This window comes from Malus sylvestris, chromosome 1, assembly GCF_916048215.2.
Source record: "Malus sylvestris chromosome 1, drMalSylv7.2, whole genome shotgun sequence".
Taxonomy (NCBI): domain Eukaryota; kingdom Viridiplantae; phylum Streptophyta; class Magnoliopsida; order Rosales; family Rosaceae; genus Malus; species Malus sylvestris.
This window is the reverse complement of record NC_062260.1, coordinates 15,779,249-15,799,677: the sequence shown is the minus strand read 5'-3', so window position 1 is coordinate 15,799,677 and position 20,429 is coordinate 15,779,249. Positions and strand designations below refer to the sequence as shown.

The window sequence follows — 20,429 nt, the reverse complement described above, 5'->3', positions numbered from 1 at the left end:
CATTTTGGTATTGATATTTAGGTACATACATTTTCAGTATTGACATTTAGGTACATACTGTAACATCCCACATCGCCCAGGGGAGTGATCCTTAAATGTATATTCTCATCCTTACCTAGCACGAGGCCTTTTGGGAGCTCACTGGCTTCGGGTTCCGTAGGAACTCCGAAGTTAAGCGAGAAGGAGGCCAAAGCATTCCCAGGATGGGTGACCCACCGGGAAGTTGCTCGTGAGTTCCTAAAAACAAAACCGTGAGGGAATGGTAAGCCCAAAGCGGACAATATCGTGCTACGGTGGTGGAGCGGGCCCAGGATGTGGTCCCCCCGGGCTGGGATGTGACAAATGGTATCAGAGCCAATCCTTGGTCGGAAGTGTGCCAACGTGGACTTCGGGCCCCTAAGGGAGGTGGATTGTAACATTCCACATCGCCCAAGGGAGTGATCCTTAAATGTATATTCTCATCCCTACCTAGCACGAGGTATTTTGGGAGCTCACTGGCTTCAGGTTCCTTAGGAACTCCGAAGTTAAGCGAGAAGGAGGCCAGAGCACTCCCAGGATGGGTGACCCACTAGGAAGTTGCTCATGAGTTCCTAAAAACAAAACCGTGAGGGAATGGTAAGCCCAAAGCGGACAATATTGTGCTACGGTGGTGGAGCGGGCCCGAGAAGTGGTCCCCCCGGGCTGGGATGTGACACATACATTTCGGTATTGACATTTAGGTACATTAATTCAATATAATACATTTCGGTACATACATTTAGGTTCATTATAATATATTTCGGTACAATCATGTAGGTACAAATATTTCGGTACAAAAAAGTCAATTTTATATATTTTGGCACAATCATTTCTGAACACTTATGTATTTATATATTTTTGTATCACAATTTTTTAAATATTTTCTCATTTACATTCATTTATAATTAAAAAAAAACTAAATATGTGCATATTAATAAAATTAAAATTTAATATGGAGAGATTAAATAAAAATACACATTAAGTAACAAAAATTGAATGTAAATTTTGATAAAAGTACACTCAAGGGATTAAATTGAATATTTAATCTAGCACCAGGTTTTTTTTTTTAAATTTTAATCTTTTGCAAGGATTAATGTTCAAAAACCCCTTAATTTTGTATATGATTTGCTAATTTTCTTAATGATATCTATTTCTCAGTTATAGTTTAATTAACATGTATGATTTAAAAATCTTATGGTGATTTGTTTCTTGTTAAAACCAAAAAAAAAGGGTTTCTAAAATTTAATGAACTATATTTGTTGGTGAGTTCTCATTGTGAAAAGGTTTCAACATAACATCTTCCAAAGAAGAGATGATCACTTGTTACCACATAAGGCAATAAGAAGAAAGAAGTAGTAGCAAAAGGTGATTTCTCTTCTCTCCCAAGCACAATAATATCAATGTGATTAGAAACGATGGGACAGATTAAGCTCACTTGGGAAAGGAGAAGAGACCAAATTGATTTAACAGAAAATAAGTTGTTGTATTGTTATAAAGTTGGGAATTGGATCCCCTCCTGAGCAAATTGTGGGATCCTCATGACCTATTAATAAGGGCCGTTTGATTTTGATTCAACGGCTACAATTATTATAACTTTTAGAAGAACCTCTTGTTTGTAACCGTTGGATCAAAATCCAACGACTCATGTTAGTGGGTCATGAGGATCCCCACCATTTGCTCAGGAGGGGATCCGATTCCATAAAGTTGGTCCTTGTTTTGATAAATTAAGTAAAGGTAAAAGAGAAGTAGGTACCTGTGTAGACATTGAAATTTCCTTGATATATATATATATATATATATATATATATATATATATATATATATATTCACTAACATAATAAATTTTTACATGTCATGACTTACGTGACATACATCATGTGTCTCACAAATTGTACACAGGGTATTTGACTCATCAAAACCGAACAAGTTATCAAAAGGGACACATGTCAACATTTGGCGAAAAATAGTTAAAGAATGATCTTTTTTAATTTTTTGATTGATTTTAATTTACATCAAACAAATTAATTGATTTAAATTTAAAACAATTAATTGATGAAGTTAAATCATGAACCGAGTCACAAATCAAGTCTTTGGTTCTTTAGTCAATGAATCAAGTCCACAATCAAGGCCAAATTCAGTCGTAGGAAAGACTTGGAAAGCCTATAATATGAGGCTCCAAGACAAAGAAAGGGGTTAGAAAATCATTCTCACACCCAGACGTTGAAGCTCTCAAGCCTTAAACTCCCAAATTCACAGACACTCAGAAGATTCAGAAAACTCTATGCATTCTTCATCATTCTTGTGAAGAACCACCAAGCACCCCTACATGTGCCGATTCCTCCATCCCCACATGTCAAAACCTTGAGGCGCTCGTTCATTCGAGATCAAGTCATCATGACCCTCAGATCAACAACACACACATTTTCACCCTAGAGATCGAATCAGAATAATCAGGTTTGTAAAGAGATTGAAACCCTACATTTACATTAATACCAAACAATTATCAGAATTACCAAAAATAATTTCAGTTATTTTAAAAGTATTTTCAAATATACCCTAAATTTGAATCCCTATTATGTGTATATATTAAGAAGATATCAAACATGATGCCGTAAGATCACTACAAAAGCACAACGTTATCCCACTTGCCCTATGTTTTCATTGCAAAGTCCAACATTATCGCACTTGTTCTACGTTTTGTTTCTAAGCTTATTGAGTGGCCACCATACATGTAATCACAATCGTTGCTAGTTCCAAAAACAATCACGTAGTATCCTGAATAAACAAATTAACGCTATACTTGCAAGAGTGCATTAATTGTAGTAATCAATCCGATCGATGACATGCAAGTTTGTGAAAAAGTAATTAAGAATAGTCATACACGAGTAATGCTAGGGAGATTAACTAATTAGATCAAATTTTGGAAATCATATGATGTGATTGTTGATGGATGAATTATTACTTAAATTAATTAAGGTGTTTATTTTTTATTTGTGACACATTATATGATTTACAAATTTTGTCTAAAAAATTCGTTAACCTGGCATTACTTATAGACATAATCATATGGTCGATAGGTATCAAGGCATTAGGCCACTACCTGATATTGACGCCTTCTTTTGCCTGTTTTGAATTTTGATATCAAGCTCCTATTTCTCCACTCGTACAGTTGGATTAGGGTTCTCTGAGTAACAACCTCTAACGACTGTACGATAGAATATGAAGATTTTTTACGGTACTTCGAAGTATGAGATATTCTAAATGTTTTAACTATTAAATTTTTGTGTAAAAATACAAAATCAGGATTTAACAATGAAAACACTCAGAACATCCTTAGAGCACCATAAAATCTTGGTAGAATATAAGCATCAAACCCAACACTAATGCAAGGCTTTCAATTCCTAAAAAGGAAAAACATCTCCAAGAGCAACTCTGAATTTTTGTTAAATTAACAAGTGAACAATGTCAAACTTTTTATCTCCAACAATACTCGCTATTTTAACAAACTTTAAATCTTTTATTATTAACAATTCAAACACAACCCACTCATTTTATAAAACAACCGTCTCTCTTTCTTTTCTCCTTGCTCAAAGGACCCTTGAGTTTTGTTATTTTTTAATATTTAATTGCTCTTTAAATTCAAAGAGTAACTGATTGTTTTGTTATAACATAAACTTTTTACAACATCTTCTTTGACAACATCTCTTGGAGATGAATTTTTGAGTTTCGTTTTTTAAAGTAGAGTTTTGGTTGTTTTACAGCATCTCTGGGGGGATGCTCTGACACTATAAACTACTTTGACAACACAAAAGAGTGCGAACGTGTTCACTCAAAAAATATTCACAATAAAGGAAGAACTCGGAGATATTCTATAACTTTTTTTTTTAGTACAACAATAGTTATAAGTGCCAATTTAGGCCGAGTCATCTAATCGAGTCGACCATGAGACTTGAGAAAATTTGATAGACAAGTGTTATTGGCATTCTATAAATTTTATTCTACACTCCTCATAAACGTATTTTTCTTTCCTAATATAAAAAGTTTGAAGTATAGAATGAGATTTTCAAGTGCTAATAAAAATTCTCATTTGATATTCAACTTTAAAACTATTTGGCGATATATCAAAAATCTTATTCTACACTTCTCACAAGTGTATTTTTCTTTCATAATATAGAAAGTTTGAAGTGCTAATAACAATTCTCATTTGATATTCAACTTTAAAACTATTTGGCGATATAGCCAAAGTCATTATAAACAAATGCAAGTGGTTTCTCACTTATAAAGTTACAAGGGAAAACTATTTTGAGCCAACAAAAATCAATACCATGATATCTAGATGGATGCTGTTCACACACTTATTTTAACATTTCGTACACATTCCGATAATTTCTGTAATTTAATATCTATATATATATATATATATATATATATATATTACTTGACGAATAAAAATTAAAAATAATATTAAAAATTAAAATAATATAGGTAGATAGCAACACTCAATTATTTAGGCACAAGGGAGTCACTTTCAGGGGATCACTTATCAGCATCGTTGACGACAATCGATAAAAAAAAATTTACAATATCAGAGTTCGGCACGGGATCCGGAGATTGCAATCAGAGACAGCCGGATCCACAGCAGTTGTTGCATCAGCTGAAGTTGTACCAATCAATCCCCGCGTATTTGAAACTGTGTACGTGCGTGACTACGTGTGAAATTGTGAGTGGTCGGTGCTTACTTGTTTTGGTTACTTCAATCAATCAAATCGTGTGCTGTAGTCTACACAATCCCTGCCCCTGCAGCCCAGGGTACTAGGCTACTTCTAGGCTGCCCCCTGCTGCTTCTGCGGTCTGCAATTTGCTGATTTTCTTCTGCTGAGCTTACTCGCACTGCTTCGATGGTGGTGTGTACTCGCTCTGTCTAATCGAAACGTGGCGTGCCTGTCCTTGTTTTTCGGGATTGGTAAAGAGATTTTGCTTTGATTTGTGGAGTTTGTTGGAAACATCAAATCAGATGGACAAATGGGTGGATTTTTGAAATCGGAAATTGGGCCGGAACTGATGCATCCAATTCCAAGTTTTTATTTAGGCCCAACCGTAAACTTGGGTTGATATTGGGCCCAGCAGCATAGCAAAGGTAAACCCAATAGGTAGTTCTAAGGCATTGGAGAAAAACTTTCATACATACGTTCAGATCAAATTTAAACGTATTTTTACATGCACACGCAAAAACCCTCTCACACCTTGCGCCATTTCCCTCTCCCAACTAAATCGTGACCTTCACCATGCGTGTCTACTGTCACAGTGCTACAACCACATTGAATACTTTCTTCGTAGCACAAAGAAAACTCTCGATGTCCATTTTTCTTGTGATATGGCATCAGTGTTCTTAGATATTGATTTTTATTCAACTACAACAATAACAAAGTCTTATCCCGTTAAGTGGGGCTGGCTGTATGAATCTTAGAATGCTAGTGTGCTCAATTTTGTGTCAAGTCTTCCGTTAAATCCAATTACTCCATGTCTTTTCTTATAGCCTATTTCCAAGTCTTCCTCTAACTCTTTGGCCCTGAGCCTGTGTCTTGCAATCACATCTTTTAATTTAAACGTCTGTAGATCTTTGTTTCACATGTCCAAACTACCTTAACCGATTTTCTCTCATCTTATGTTCAATCTCAGCTACTTTTACTTTACCTTAGATATTCTCGATCTTAATTATGTCATTTATCGTGTGCCCACAATCTAACAAAGCATTCTCATATGTGCTACCTTTCTTAATTGAAAAGGGAAAATCAATCAAACTACACCTCTAAATTCTTAACTTGATTTGATCATCAAGATTGTAGGGGTGTATTTGTGGATCATAATGTCATCACAATTAGCGCTCTCTATCACTACTAACGATCAATGCACAAAAATGAAAACCCCATTTTTCTATCCAAAGTGCAAAGTGGAGCTGAAAACAGCTTTAACTACACTAGTTTACTACAATCATGTTCTTTTTACATGATGTCACATATGTCACAACGGTAAAAATTTCTCACTTAGCTTAAGTTCACCACGATAATTGCTAAACCCAACAGTAAATGCAATACAAATAACATTATTACCGCCATAATGCACAAAAACAAAATTCCAATTTCAAAAGAAATGAAAAATGTGCAAAGTCCACCACTTGAATTGTCATTAAAACACCTCAAAAGTAGAGGAGAATTTGATGAGATTACTGCATGACTAATTGCACATTGTTTGCACAAAAAGCAAAATTACAAATTTACATGCTTAATAGAAGCCAACAATCACCGGTGCCTGCCTGATTCCTACATTTTTATTTTAGAATCAAGAAGAAACTAAACTCTGGCTACTCGTAATCAAACTCCTCATTAATCCGTAATTTGCACTCTCTTACTCTTAATCCTCTCTCATTACCATTTTAATCTTCATCCCTCCACCGGCATTATTCACACGAATAACCTCCATGCTCAGTCAAACTTTTTTTTACTTTTTTACCGTTTTACTCTTTCTTTTTACCTTTCTCTGCTGTGGGCTCCATCCGCGTTCTCATCCGACGGACTGTATTGCATCTTCCTCTGCGTCAGCAAGCAGCACAGGAAACGCGAGCCGTCCATTGGACGAGCCTTCAACACCTGCCTTGTTGTTCCCGCCAATTCGGTGATCGTGTTCAGCTCCTTCAGAGGCGGTAATGGCGTCGCAGGAGATGATGCCGCCGACTCGCAGACGTCTGAGTTCTCCGCCGACTCAGTGAAAGAGTTTTCCTTCGAATCGCCGGGGTAATCACTCGATTTGCTCTTCATGCTTTCGCGTCGCCGGCGCCGGAAGCTTTCTCCCTTTCCCATCAGGTCGCGGTACCCGATCGCAGACAACTCGCTCACCGCCGGAGCCAGATACGAGCCGTCGATCACCATCGCGGCCACATTCAACACGCCTTGGAATCTTCCAGAAGGTCTCCGAATCTGGATGGCCGTAAACGACGGAACCTTGGACGCGACGTCGAGAAAGTTGTTGATCAGAAGTCGGACGGTGCCGACGAGGTGATCGCTGAAGCAGCCGACGGCATAGATCTGGATGGAGACCTGGGAGGTCTCGCTTGAGAGAAATGCGGACGGGACCTTGAAGAGGAACCGATCGTTCCACGTGGGGTTCTCGCCGCCGATCTTGTCGACCCGGGAGCGGATCTTGTGGGCAGAGTCGACCCAGGCGAGGGCGTAGGTCTGCATGCGGCGGAGGGCGGCGGAGGGAGGCTTGAGGCCCTGGGCGGAGATGAGGTTGATCTCCAAGACGTGCACGTGATGGTCTCCGTTTTCTTTCTTCATCATCATCGTCGTCGGTTCTCAGGCGGAATCGGAGGGCCGAGAATCGATCGAGAAAGAAGGAAAAGAGAAAACGGACGGCCTTGATGAGATTCAAGAACGTGAAGGTCGTCGGCGCATGGCTCGCCGGTGGATGGAGAGGGGACAGGCGAGAGGGAGAGGAGGTGGGGCAGGTGGGGTGGAGTAAAAAAAAAAAAACGAAGAGTTATGGGGAAATTGGCGGGTCCGGATTAGTCGGGGGGAATATTCGTGTAGGGTAAAAAATGAAGCGGATGGCTAGGGTTTTGCCGGGGTGTCAAGTTGCGTGGTTACAGGGTGGATGATGCATCAAATTTATACGGTGGAAAGTAAAAATCAGTGGGGTTAATTTGTTGGAACTTGCTTGGTAATTCTATTTTTAACCCTTTTGCTTTTAATTTACCTTCTAGTGGCACTCGTTTATTTTTTTAAACAAACAATATTATTTATATTAAAAGATGAATGAGTGAGCAGTGAGCAGCGACAATTTTTTTATGTTAAGTCAAGTTTGATTTTTATTTTTTTATAAGGAAAGCGGTAGATTTTTATTTTTAATAAACGATATTATATATATTATGAATCAGTTACATTATTTTAAGAGACTGGAAGTTGCACTTCCCATCTTATTTGTCCACTGTATGAAATCAGCTCCGCTCCAAGCAGGTTTGTTCGGTTCTAAATTTCTAATTATAATTAACATGCATGAACTAATTGGTACTTTTATATACAAAAAGAAGGAGAAAACGAAAGAGTTATTAAACGGCTATGAGATTAAAAAGAAAAACATGCACTAGTTGTTGCATGTTTTCTCTGTTTATCTCTAATTAACGTTGTTATATGGTACTCATAATTTTAATTACTTAAAGAGCTCCGCCCCCTCCTCCGGCACGGGCCACATTTATTAGACAAATTCCGCCGGATATGTAAAATGTGCTAATAAGCTATTAGCATCAAGGCTCCAGCTGCTAGTTTGTGTATTAAAATCTTTAGAAATCCAGACGTATTCAATTAGGATTTTAAAAAAGTTTATAAAATTCCAGGTGTATTCAATTAGAAATTGATTTTAAAGAATTTGAGAAAGTGGAGGAATTAGAGGGAATTTGAGAGATTTCGTAGTGTATTTTAAGCATCCACAAATCCCTCATCTCCCTATAAGATTTCGAAGGAATTGAATCAAATTTTATATGAAATCTCTATAAGTAAATTAAACTCCATAAAAATTCATGGATTTATAAATCCATGATAGTCTCTCAAATTCTCAAGTTGAATACAACCCCTAATTGATTTCTAGAGATTCTATGAAAAAATTTGATTCAATTCTCTCGAAATCTCAGGGGGAGATGTGAGATTTGTGAATGCTTATATTGCACTACGAAATCTCTCTAATTCCCTCAAATTCCTCAATTTTTTAAAATCCTTCAAAATAAATTTCTAGATAAATACACCTGGAATGTTATAAATTTCTTTAAAATCCTAGTTGAATAAACCCGGATTTCTAGGGATTTTAATAAACTATCTTAAAATCCTAATTGAATACATATTGAATTTTAGAGAATTACTTAAAATCATGATTAAATACCGCTAGATTCATTAAAAGAATTAAAATATCTCAAATTCTTAATTGAATACCCTCTCTTAAGTTCTGTCTCGTGAACGAGAGTTGTTGGATGATGCTAGATATCGGATAAAAAGAACATTATAAAGTGCACGAACAATACATTACTCTGCCAGACGAGTTCGATATAGCTCGTTGCTGTTCGTTTCCGGCCTCAATGAACTTCAGCGTGATTGCCCTATGTTTCTCGTTCTCTTTTTCATTCTCTTCGATCAGCTTTCTACCACTTTCAGAGTTCTGTGACATCTCCATCGACGGAGGATGCCTCGAACAGAACGTCAGTGTTACATTACGCTTTTTCGTTCTAATCCTAAGTCGAACATTATTAGCCCTCCACCGGCTCTCTAGGCTCTAGGCTCTAGCTAGTTTGATTTTGATTAATTTGTCACCGTGATTTCATTGTACTTGTTTAATTTCCCAAGTGTGTACAAAACTATATCCTATTGCTAAGTCTGGTTATAATACACCATGCATATACACGTGTTGTATGCATTGGATGCAAACTACAATCACTGTATTTGATGCAAATTAAAAATAAATGAAGGAAAGTTGAACGTTGCGTAAACGTGTTTTGGTCGAGATATAGAGGTTCTATGCTCTTTCTCACGAAGATTATATTGCGAAAACGTGTTTTGGCCAAAACATAAACATTATGCTGAAGGACGTTCTATGTTCTGTCTCACGAACGATTATGTTGTGAAAACGTGTTTTGGCCAAAACAGAGATGTTATGTTCGGGGACGTTCTACGTTCAGTCTCTCTTGAAAACGTGTTTTGGCAAAAACATAGACATTATGCTGGGGGCATTCTACGTCTCTGTCTCATGAATGATTATGTCATGGTCTCGTCTTATGAATGATTGTGTCATGAAAACGTGTTTTGGCCGAGATATGTACATGATGTTGGAGAAGGTTCTACCTTATATCTCGCGAATGATTATGTTAAAAAAAGTTCAAGTTCTTGCAATAGGTGATGAAGTTTATTTACCAAAATAATACTGGACCTCAATTATTCCTAACATTACTTTGGTACGTATACAGACATTATCATCTGGAATTTGGTGGCTTCGTTTTACCAAAAAAAATGCAAGATGGAAAATATATACTGAAACAGTCCTTTATTTTTCTGTAAAATTGAAAAAAAAAAAAAAAAAGTAAATACAAATTCACACATTATAGATACACAGACACTCAAACCAAACCCCAGATTACAACTGCTTACATTCATTCAATTGAGATATGAAATGAACTTTTCACATTGCAACACCAGCATCCATCTCCTTGGAACAATTGTTTGATGGCCTGGCACGAGAAGGTAACCTTCTACCCCTTACTTTCTTCTTCCGAGCCAATTTTTTCTCCAAGTCTTTCACTCTGCCGGTCAGGTTCGATATAGCTTGTAGCTGTTCATTTCCGGCTTCCATGAACTTCTGCATCATTGCCCTGAGTTTCTCGTTCTCTTCAATCAGCTTTCTACCACTTTCGAGTTCCATGACATCTCCATCAATGGAGGATGCCTCGATCGCTACTTGTTTCTCAGGCAATGATTCACTCTTCTGCACTGGAGTGGATTGTGTCTCACTGAAGACGTCATCCACAACAGTTTCAGCAACATTAGGCGGTGCATTCTTGTTGTCCTCGCATTTGAGGTTGATCTCCTGCATCTTTGTATCCTCTATAACTGTTTCTGCTCGCAGGTGCTCAGAGTCTTTTGTACTTCTCTCAATTGGCACTTCGTCCTCGATAGGCCGGCCCAAATGATGATCATGAATTATGTCCAAGGGTCCATCTTCATGCACAGCATCATGAGCTTCGGTCTGAACAGGTAAGCTCAGTGCTTGGGTTTCAATCGACTCGAAGGCCAGTGGAAGATGATCATCTTTGCCGACTTGTTCTTGTGGCTGGAGCACTACCTCTAAATCAAGCACTGAATCTGAAGGGCGTCCTTCATCGTCCTGAGATCCAATCTCTACCTGCTGCTCAAAACGGACAACAGGTTGCTCCTCCCCTGCTCCCTCTCGTCGTTGCTCTAATTGATCCGTATTTGAAGTTCCATCCGGTTGTGAAGTTACATCAAATGCCACATGATGTTCTTCTCCACTTTGTAGGGAATCATCTTCCTTCACCACTCCGACTTCTTCAATTTCCTTGGACTCATTAAGTGCATTGTGCTCATCAGTCATGCCCCGTGGCAGTTCTGCTAGCTCTTGCATCTCTGCTTCCTTTTCCGTCACATAAGCACAAGCATTTGATGAAGTCACATCTGGCAACAGTTCTACTTGTTCAACGATTTTAGGCTCCAAAATGGTAGATTCGGTAAGTGCATTGTACTCATCAATCATGCTCCGTGACAGTTCTGCTATCTCTTGCATCTCTAAGTCCTTTTCCATCACACAAGCACAAGCATTTGGTGGGGTCACATCCGGCAACACTTCCACTTGTTCATCCTTTCCAGGCTCCAAAATGGCAGGTTTGTCATCAGTTACTCCTCGAGGCAACTCTCCAGGCTCTCTTGTCTCTACGTTTATATTAACAGCTTCGGAAGAGTTTCCTGTCAGAGTATGGTTTCCTTCTACAAGAGATGGTGCTTCACTGCATTGCCCAGGCTGAGTAAAACCATTCTTCATTTCTGCATCTCCCACCGCCATATCTCCAGTAGACTGTTCACCAACCACATCATCTTTTGTTTCCACAATGGGCGCAAAACCATTATCTTCAGACTTTAAGCAACTTTCCACCTGTAGCTCTTGATCACCATCCTCTGCTGCGGCGTGCAACTCTCTATGATTACAATGGCCTGGTTCCTTGGCTCTCAAACCAGGCTCAGGTTCAACATTCTGAAGCACTTCCCCTTGACAATGGTCTGTACCATGATGACTGCTATCACTGACACCATCAGGCAATCCTTCACCAAGTCCAGTCACGTCCTCTCTTTGCTGCTCTAGCATGCAGTTACCGTTGTTGGTGTTCTCACCGAGCTCTTCCATATGCTCAACAGTGGATACCTCCTGTGTTGGATTTTGAGACTTCTTAGCTTTAAACTCGTCGAGCTTTTCCTGCAGAACTACGAGCTCCCTTGCCAACGATCTTCTAATGTCTCTGAGGCTTGGAAGCAAACCCTGTTGAACAACCACCAAATAACCAACCAGATCAGCATAGTTTTAAAACAAATCCCACAATCTAGAAACTTTTAGATTCAGGTGCCTCTTTCATTGCTAAGACGGAGAATCATCTAAGCATAAACTACATACATCAATTACTTTTAAACGAACACTATAACATGAGGGTTGATGGTTTGCAAATCTGTCCATTTCTGCAAGTGTTTGTGAGTGCGCGAGTGTGCGTGCACAAGGGTCTTTAACTCAACCAGTTTAAGTACATACCTGAATGGTATCCAACTTGAGGAGGAGTCTCATGATTGTCTCCCCAATTATTACTCTCTGCTTGTCATCTTTCTGGAGATCAGAAGTCTCTAAAGTGGAGATACGATTACGAATATCAGCAACCTGCTCACGAATGTCAGCTATTTGCTTTAGTTTCTTCAATGGTTCCCACCTCCTGACCTCAAACCCACGAAAGGCAGATTGAATAAGCACAGCAGCCTCTATATCTGACAATGTCCTCGCAAGTTTTCCATCAGCAACTGATTTGGTTGCCTCCGTAGGCTTATTAGTCTCCTCAGATTTTGCATCTGCAACCTTTTGTGCTCCTTCATCCTTGTTGGTCCGACATCTATCTCCATCCTTCTCAGATTCCCAAACGGTTGAATTCCTAGAAACATCCTCTTTAGAATTAGTAAGAATCTTGGATGTATGCATCGGATCCTTGTTCTCACTGATTGTCCTATCCACCACCTCTGTATCCTTCTCCTTTATGGATGGCTCCACTTCTTTTTTGTGTCCTTTTTGAGCAGGAGGACTAGGAGACCGTGAACTGCCATTGGCCTTCTTCTTCCTCGGCAGTGGATCAACTCTCAGACAGACGGGAGGTAGCTCAGATGACTTTTTAGGGGAAGAGGACTGTCTCTTAACACTCGTACCAGAAGGTTTGTTCCCCACATTCTCTTCCACTTGTTTCACGGGGACACTCCTTTCTCTTCTCTCCTCGTCTTCAGAGTTCTTTTCCTCCTTACGTGGATCCATTTGCTTCACAACTATGCTTTTCACGTTAGCAGTGTTTTCCTTCCTCTCCTCAGCACCCTGACCAGCAGGTTTCTCTTCATTTGTACCAGCCTCCTTTGTGACACCACCCCCAGTAATTTTCATTGGAACAATTTTTGGTGCGGAATTCACCTCCCTGTTGTCCTCCTTTCGAACTTCCTCCTGCTTGTTTCCGTAAGGAAACCAGAAGAATGGAAATGGGATTTGCTTCTGTTCATCCTCAGACTTGTGATCACGAGAAGCATTGACATTCTTGTCATTCTTTCCAGCCTCCTGATAAGGTGGCATCCAGAAAATTGGAAATGGGAATTCCTTCTTTTTATCCTCCACCTGCTGTTCTTGACGTGGCTCTCTATTTCCTCCTTGCATCGAAGCCCCAATGTCATTCAGATCAAAAGGGAACCGAATATGCCTTTGATCTCCCTGAGACTTCAAACCCTCTGTAGGCTTAGAATCAGTTGGAATTTTTGTTTCCCCTACGACCTCCGGTACGGAAACCTTCCTTTGCTCTCTACCATTCAAGGAATCCGGTGGAAACCACAAAGTTGGATAATGGTTGTTGTTCATATGAACCGGAACCAAATCTGCCTTCTTATTGACAACATCCGATCCTTGTTCTTCAATCTTCACACCCTTATCTACATTCTGGTGGCAAACATGATTAGGACACCCACAGCAGTGATAATTTCGAGGCGCCATCTTATCATACTCATATTTAGGAATCTCCATGGAATAATGAGGAGGCGGCGGCACATATGGAACAGGGTAGGCCTCGTGATGCGGAACAGGATAACCCCCATAGAAGTGTCGCGGTGATGGCATTGAAGGATGAGGGTAAGAGGGTCTGAAATTATGGTTATAGCAAGAATGGCAAGGCATTGGGTAGCCATAGTTTCCGCCACAGGGCCAAGGCTCACATACCATGGACGGATTGGACCCGAAACCCGGATTATGATACTGAGGGTAAGAGAAAGTTTGGTTTCTTTGGTAGGGGTTTGAATCCATGTATCTGTATAATGGCATCATTATTCATCAACTCTATACACACAAAGACGAAAAAGGAATTCTCCAAAAAGTGTTTAAACAACACCAAAAGCACTTGTTAAATCTGTTGACATAAAAGGAACGAGAAAATGCTTAGAACTTAAATTCCTAAAAGTCTAAACCATAGCGGAAAAAAGAACCAACAAGCACCAAACGGTAATCGCATTCAAACTAATGTTCTATAACTAACAAGCACTAAATTCAAATTTATGAACTTTTAATCCCAAATTTCCAAACCGTACCTTAAATTCAAACTCATAAATTGGACCTAGTAAATAAGAAGATGCATACCAAAGATTATAGAAATTCCAGATTTAGAGAGAGACAGCATACAAAGTAAAAAGCTTGCATTCAGATTAATGGGTTTTTCTAAGACAATACAAATCAGAAGATTCGAAACAAAATTCGTAAAAAGTCCAAATTTTGATTTCTGGGTTTTCATTCTCCACTCAAAATTCACAAAAAGTTCAAATCTTTTTTCCTGAGTTATTACTATTCATCTAAATCTTCTCTCAGATAATCTCACATCATTGCAGAAACAAAGGAAAACGCAAAATCACAAGGAGAAGAAAGAAGAGAGGAAGAACTTACAGTTTATTTTCTCGAGAAAATTCAAACAGCCAATTGCGGTTCCACAATCCGGATGACAAAGTTATCGGAGCGAATCGGTCCACAAACCCGAAAATTAGAAAAATGGAAGCTTTTGTAGTCTGGTTTTCTTTCGGCTTTCGCTTTCTGAAATTCAAAATCTGTGTTTTGGGGAGAAAGGAGTCGAGCAATATATAGGAAAGGCTAGAAATGCAAATCAACGGGAAAAATCCGAGGCTTGGTGTTTCGAGATGTTTCCCGCGACATCCAACGCTGGAGTTTTCTGGAGGTTTCTAACAACGTGCAGTTCGTCTTTGTCGGACACGTGTGAGTTTTGAGTTTTCTCCCCAAAGAGGGTATTTGTCGGGCTCATTCTTTCTTCGGTGTGAGTCTAGATCGTTCTTTAATTTTTATTCAATCGATTCATTAGTTTTCTTTTTTTTTAGAAATTTTAATGAAAAGTTTTCGATACTATTTATTTTAACGAAAAATTATATTTTTACACTAAAAAATTAATTCTGTTACTATTTATTTTATCCTTTATTTTGTCTTTATCATTAAAACTCAAAGTTTTCAAGCCATTTTTATTAGTTTTTTTTTTGTTAGTAAGAGATATAAGATTTGATTCTTACAAAAAAATAAATTTGAATCACATTATTGCTAACTCATTGCGAGACTAAACTCATTTCCTCACATGCAGATAATATCATTTGTTAAAAAAAAAAACCTTTATTCAATCAAATTCAAGATGAGATTTGTTGATGCACAAAATCAGTGGGGACTTTTGTACAACAGAAAATGTTAAGTTTGTGACCTTCGCTAGATTGCTCCGGTCACTGGTGTGGATAAGTAAGTAAATGGATAGGGACAGGGAAGCAAACACAAGATGTACGTGGTTCACCCAAATTGGCTACGTCTACGGAGTAGAGGAGTTCTCATTAATTGTGAAGGGTTTACACAAGTACATAGGTTCAAGCTTTCCTTTAGTGAGTACTAGTGAATGATTTAGTACAAATGACATTAGGAAATATTGTGAGAGAATGATCTCTATTTATAGAAGAGAGTTTCTAGTTTCATTCTGACATTGACATGTGTCGTGTTGTGATTGGCTTATGATGTTGACACGTGTCACGATATAATTGGCTTCTGATGTCGACACGTGTCGCGCTATGATTGGCCTCCTGGTTGGAGGGAAACTCTTCTGGGTCCTTGATGGTATAACGTTGACCGGTGCTCAGTAGTTTTGGGATTGGTCAAGTATGGTACAAACAGTGCTCCCCTAAGTTCCCGAGTGAGGGAAGCTCCTCGGTTGGGGACTTGCAAGATCCAAGCCATTGAGTAATCACGAAACTTCTAAGTACCGAAATGTGGTATCATTTTCACTTGCCTTATCTGTCTCATATGTATATGTGACATCTTCTCTGGAAGTACTTTTCCTCCATCCAGGGATGGTATCTTTAACCGATGAAAATGCACAAGGTAATGTATTAATTTCACTTGAAGCTTACTTGTAGTTTTGGGCTTGGTCAAATGCGATACAAACCCTATAGCAGGAGTCCCCCAAGTCGCCGAGCTAGGAGATTTGCCGAAGGAGGTAACAGACAAGGTAAGTAATCAGACTTCCAAGCAAGCAACCTGGATTGGAGGTTCGACTTCGGCTTCCGGTTGATTGTTCTTATTCTCCTTGTGTCGTAAACAGCAACAAGGATAAGGAGAAACAAATGGAGAAGAGATGATATGAGATACTTTTGCTTTTGAATAAGTAACTTTCCACAGGCTTATTCTTGAACTGGGCTGGAGGGTTTTCTGATTTCCTCCAGAGTATAAGGCCGACTCAAGAATTTGAGGGTCAAAACAAGTCCATCAAATCTAGAGTACGTTCGACCCTGATGATATGAGATACTTTTGCTGTTGACAAAGTAATGGATGTATCGGCACGCGTTCTGTTACGCTTGTCTCCACATGCTTCCTTGTATCCTTCTCACTTGCCCTATCTGTTCCTCAGGCAGATGTGGTATCTTCTCTGGAAGCATAAGATGTTGAAGATGAGTACTCGAGAGCAATGCTAGGTAAGTAATCAGGCAAGGGGTTCTAGGCAGTCAATTCCTGACTGGAAGCTTGATTCCAAGTGCTAACTGATTGCTCTCTTTCTCCTTGTCTTGCAGGTAAGAACAAGGCCAAAGGAAAAGACAGGGAAAAAAATATGATATGGGATACTATTGCTTTTAACCTTAATGATATGAGATACTCTTGCTCTGGTGTGGTTTGTTTGCAGAGGTATTATCAGGAGGAAAAGAAGCTGAGTATTTCGAGAGACTCTGCTGAGAGTGCCCTCTCGGATGTGAAGAAAAGTTAAGCATTTTTTTTATTTGCAGGTCTACTTGGTTGTGGAGGATGGAGGTCGACATATATAGGAGTCTCCCTAACAACAAGTAGTAGTGTTATTCTTTTACCTTTCTTGGTCATAGCAGTGTAATGGGAGTTGCAAGTTTCACGTGTTTTAACTTTGTCAGGGCACTTTGAAAAAGTAGTATGTGGTATCTGGAAAGCTGATGTTGCGTGTGAAGATTGCAGACAAGCTTTATCCAAGGAAATCTGGCTCTCGAAGTTCGGAGAGCGATGCCTCTTCGATTTTCGAACAAGCAATCTTGTCAGGGATCTGAATCTCGAGATTCAGATAATAGTGCCTCTTCGATTTTTGAGAAAGAAATCCTGTTGGGAGTCTAACTCTTGAGATTCGGAGAGTAGTGTCTCTTCGATTTTTGAGAAAGTAATCCTGTTGGGAGTCTGGCTCTCGAGATTCAGAGGGCGGTGCCTTTTCAATTTTTGAACCCGATGAGCTGATGTTGCGTGTGGAAAGTGGTGCCTCTTCAGAATTCGGAGAATGGTGCCTCTTCGATTTTTGAACCAACGGCCCTGTTGCCCTTTCTTTTATAAGGGCACTAATTATGTGCAAGAAGTACATTCAGAGAGTTATTGCTTGTAGGAATTTTCCCATTACTTCAGAGATTTATTGCATCTCATTTCTCCTTCATCATTTCTGAGAATGTCTGGCCTATCCGACCGTCGTTTTGACTTGAACTTTGGTGAAGAGGCAGCCATGCCTTCTCAAAACAACATATGGCGCCCATCCTTCTTATCTCCTACTGGTCCTTTTACCATTGGGGACTCTGTGATGAAGAATGATATGATCGCTGTGGTGGTGGCCATGAACCTTCTCACTCCCAAAGATAACAGACTACTTTCCAAACGGTCTGATGAGTTGGCTGTTAAGGATTCTCTGGCTTTCAGTGTTCAGTGTGCAGGTTCTGTGTCTAATATGGCCCAACGCCTATTTGTTCGAACCAATCAAGTTGAATCATTGGCGGCTGAAGTGATAAGTCTCAAATAGGATATCAGAGGGCTCAAGCATGAGAATAAACAGTTGCACAAACTCGCACATGACTATGCTACAAACATAAAGATGAAGCTCGACCAAGTGCAGGAATCTGATGGTTTGATTTTACTTGATCATCAGAGGTTTGTGGGTTTGTTCTAAAGGCATTTATTACCTTCGTCTTCTGGGGCTGTACCGCGTAATAAAGCTCCAAATGATCAACCTTCGATGCCTCCTCATTCTGGGGTTCTGCCTAGTACTGAGGCTCTGAATAATCACCCTCTGGTGTCTCCTCTTTTTGGGGCTCTGCCGACTGCTGAGACTTATCCTGAGCAACCTTTGTGAAGGCTCCCTCTTGTTTGTTTATTTTGATTCATGTATATGTACATATTTGTAACTTATCAGAGATATCAATAAACAAGCTTTGCTTCATTTCAACGTATTGTGTTAAATACACCAAGGCCTTCTTCACTAAGTTCTTTGAATTTTTCCTTTTGTTGAAGCTTGTATGTTGAAGCTTTGTGAGTGAAGCATGTAGGTTGAGGTAGTGCTCCCTTAATTTCCCGAGTGAGGAAAACTTCTCGTTTGGAGACTTGAAAAATCCAAGTCACTGAGTGGTCGTGAGACTTCTGAGTATCAAGGTGCAGTAGCATATGGTAAGAGTCCCCCAAGTCTCCGGTCGAAGGAGTTAACGAATGAGGCATTTCCTTTCTAAGTGGTAGCCCAAAACTCCTTCTTCATATATATTTGTTATGAAAGTTGTTAGGCCCGAAGAAGAGGAGGCCTAGGCAATTTTTTTTTTCGATTTTTTTTTATTCGAAATTTTTTTTTTCGATTTTTCGAATTTTCGAAAAAAAAAATATATATATATATATTTTTTTTTTAAAGCTTTATAGGTGAAGCTTTGGTGTTGAAGCTTTATAAGTGAAGCTTTGTTGGGTACTATGAATTGATTTTGCTTCACACTATCTTGATCAAGATAATGTGAAGCTTTTGTAGGTGAAGCTTTTGTGTTGAAGCTTTGTAGGTGAAGCTTTTGTGTTGAAGCTTTGTAGGTGAAGCTTTTGTGTTGAAGCTTTGTAGGTGAAGCTTTTGTGGATGAAGATTTTGTGGTGGGTGAAGCTTTTATGGGTGAAGCTTTTGTGGGTGAAGCTTTTGTGGTGGGTGAAGCTTTTGTGGGTGAAGCTTTTGTAGGTGAAGCTTTTGTGGTGGGTGAAGCTTTTGTGGGTGAAGCTTTTGTGGTGGGTGAAACTTTGGAGTTGAAGCTTTGTAGGTGAAGCTTTTGTTGGTGAAGCTTTTGTTGGTGAAGCTTTTGTGGGTGAAACTTTTGTTGGTGAAGCTTTTGTGGGTGAAGCTTTTGTTGGTGAAGCTTTTGTTGGTGAAGCTTTTGTGGGTGAAGCTTTTGTTGGTGAAGCTTTTGTGGGTGAAGCTTTTGTTGGTGAAGCTTTTATGGATGAAGCTTTTGTAGGTGAAGCTTTGGAGTTGAAGCTTTGTAGGTGAAGGTTTTGTGGTGGGTGAAGCTTTGGAGTTGAAGCTTTGTAGGTGAATCTTTTGTTGGTGAAGCTTTTATGGGTGAAGCTTTTGTAGGTGAAGCTTTGGAGTTGAAGCTTTTGTAGGTGAAGCTTTGGAGTTGAAACTTTGTAGGTGAAGCTTTGGAGTTGAAGCTTTTGTTGGGTACCATGAATTGGTTTTGCTTCACACTTTGTTGGTGAAGCTTTTATGGGTGAAGCTTTTGTAGGTAAAGCTTTTGTGGGTGAAGCTTTTGTATGTGAAGCTTTGGATTTGAAACTTTGTAGGTGAAGCTTTGGAGTTGAAACTTTTGTTGGGTACCATGAATTGATTTTGCTTCACACTATCTTGATCAAGATAGTGTGAAGCTTTTGAGAATTTGTAGTTGTCCTCCATTGATGAAGCTTTTGTTGGTCAAGCTTTTGTGTTGAAGCTTTTGTGTTGAAGCTTTTGTGTTGAAGCTTTTGTTGGGTACCATGAATTGATTTTGCTTCACACTATCTTGATCAAGATAATGTAAAGCTTTTGAGAATTTGTAGTTGTCCTCCATTGATGAAGCTTTGTTGAATTTCCCAATTTCTTTTTTTTTTTGGGAAACTAGAAACTTGAAAATGTGGGAGAGACAACATATACAAATTTTGCTTCCACACTTTTGAGCAAGGGATTGTGATGTAAGCCATACCTTATAGTAGTCGAATGTTTGGATGAACCATATTGTTGATGCACAAAATCAGTGAGGACTTTGGTACAACAGAAAGTGTTAAGTTTGTGA

General features: G+C 39.2%; 2 protein-coding genes across 3 annotated transcripts; both read right to left on the bottom strand.

The window, feature by feature from the left end:
* Nucleotides 1-6,176: 6,176 nt before the first annotated feature.
* Nucleotides 6,177-7,583, bottom strand: LOC126621410 (uncharacterized). The gene has a single exon (XM_050289956.1). The coding sequence runs from the start codon at nt 7,356-7,358 to the stop codon at nt 6,546-6,548; it is 813 nt and encodes a 270-aa protein (XP_050145913.1). The 5' UTR covers nt 7,359-7,583; the 3' UTR covers nt 6,177-6,545.
* Nucleotides 7,584-10,081: 2,498 nt separating this feature from the next.
* LOC126628736 (BAG family molecular chaperone regulator 6-like) lies at nt 10,082-14,965 on the bottom strand. Of its 2 annotated transcripts, none has more exons than XM_050298856.1 (3): nt 14,776-14,965; nt 12,364-14,248; nt 10,082-12,099 (listed from the first exon to the last, which is right to left on the bottom strand). In XM_050298856.1, the coding sequence occupies exons 2-3, from the start codon at nt 14,164-14,166 to the stop codon at nt 10,234-10,236; spliced, it is 3,669 nt and encodes a 1,222-aa protein (XP_050154813.1). In that variant the 5' UTR covers nt 14,167-14,248; nt 14,776-14,965; the 3' UTR covers nt 10,082-10,233. The 2 variants fall into 2 exon arrangements, with proteins under 2 accessions (XP_050154813.1, XP_050155493.1); XM_050299536.1 differs by having other exon boundaries at nt 12,364-14,178.
* Between the last annotated feature and the right edge of the window lie 5,464 nt (nt 14,966-20,429).

What these genes read in the sequence shown, in the direction of transcription:
- LOC126621410 (XM_050289956.1), bottom strand. Translation starts at nt 7,358, where the DNA reads ATGATGATGAAGAAAGAAAACGGAGACCATCACGTGCACGTCTTGGAG.
- LOC126628736 (XM_050298856.1), bottom strand. Translation starts at nt 14,166, where the DNA reads ATGATGCCATTATACAGATACATGGATTCAAACCCCTACCAAAGAAAC. An exon ending in TCAAGTTGGATACCATTCAG is followed by an intron (nt 12,100 to 12,363) that starts GTATGTACTTAA and finishes GTTGTTCAACAG; the next exon opens with GGTTTGCTTCCAAGCCTCAG.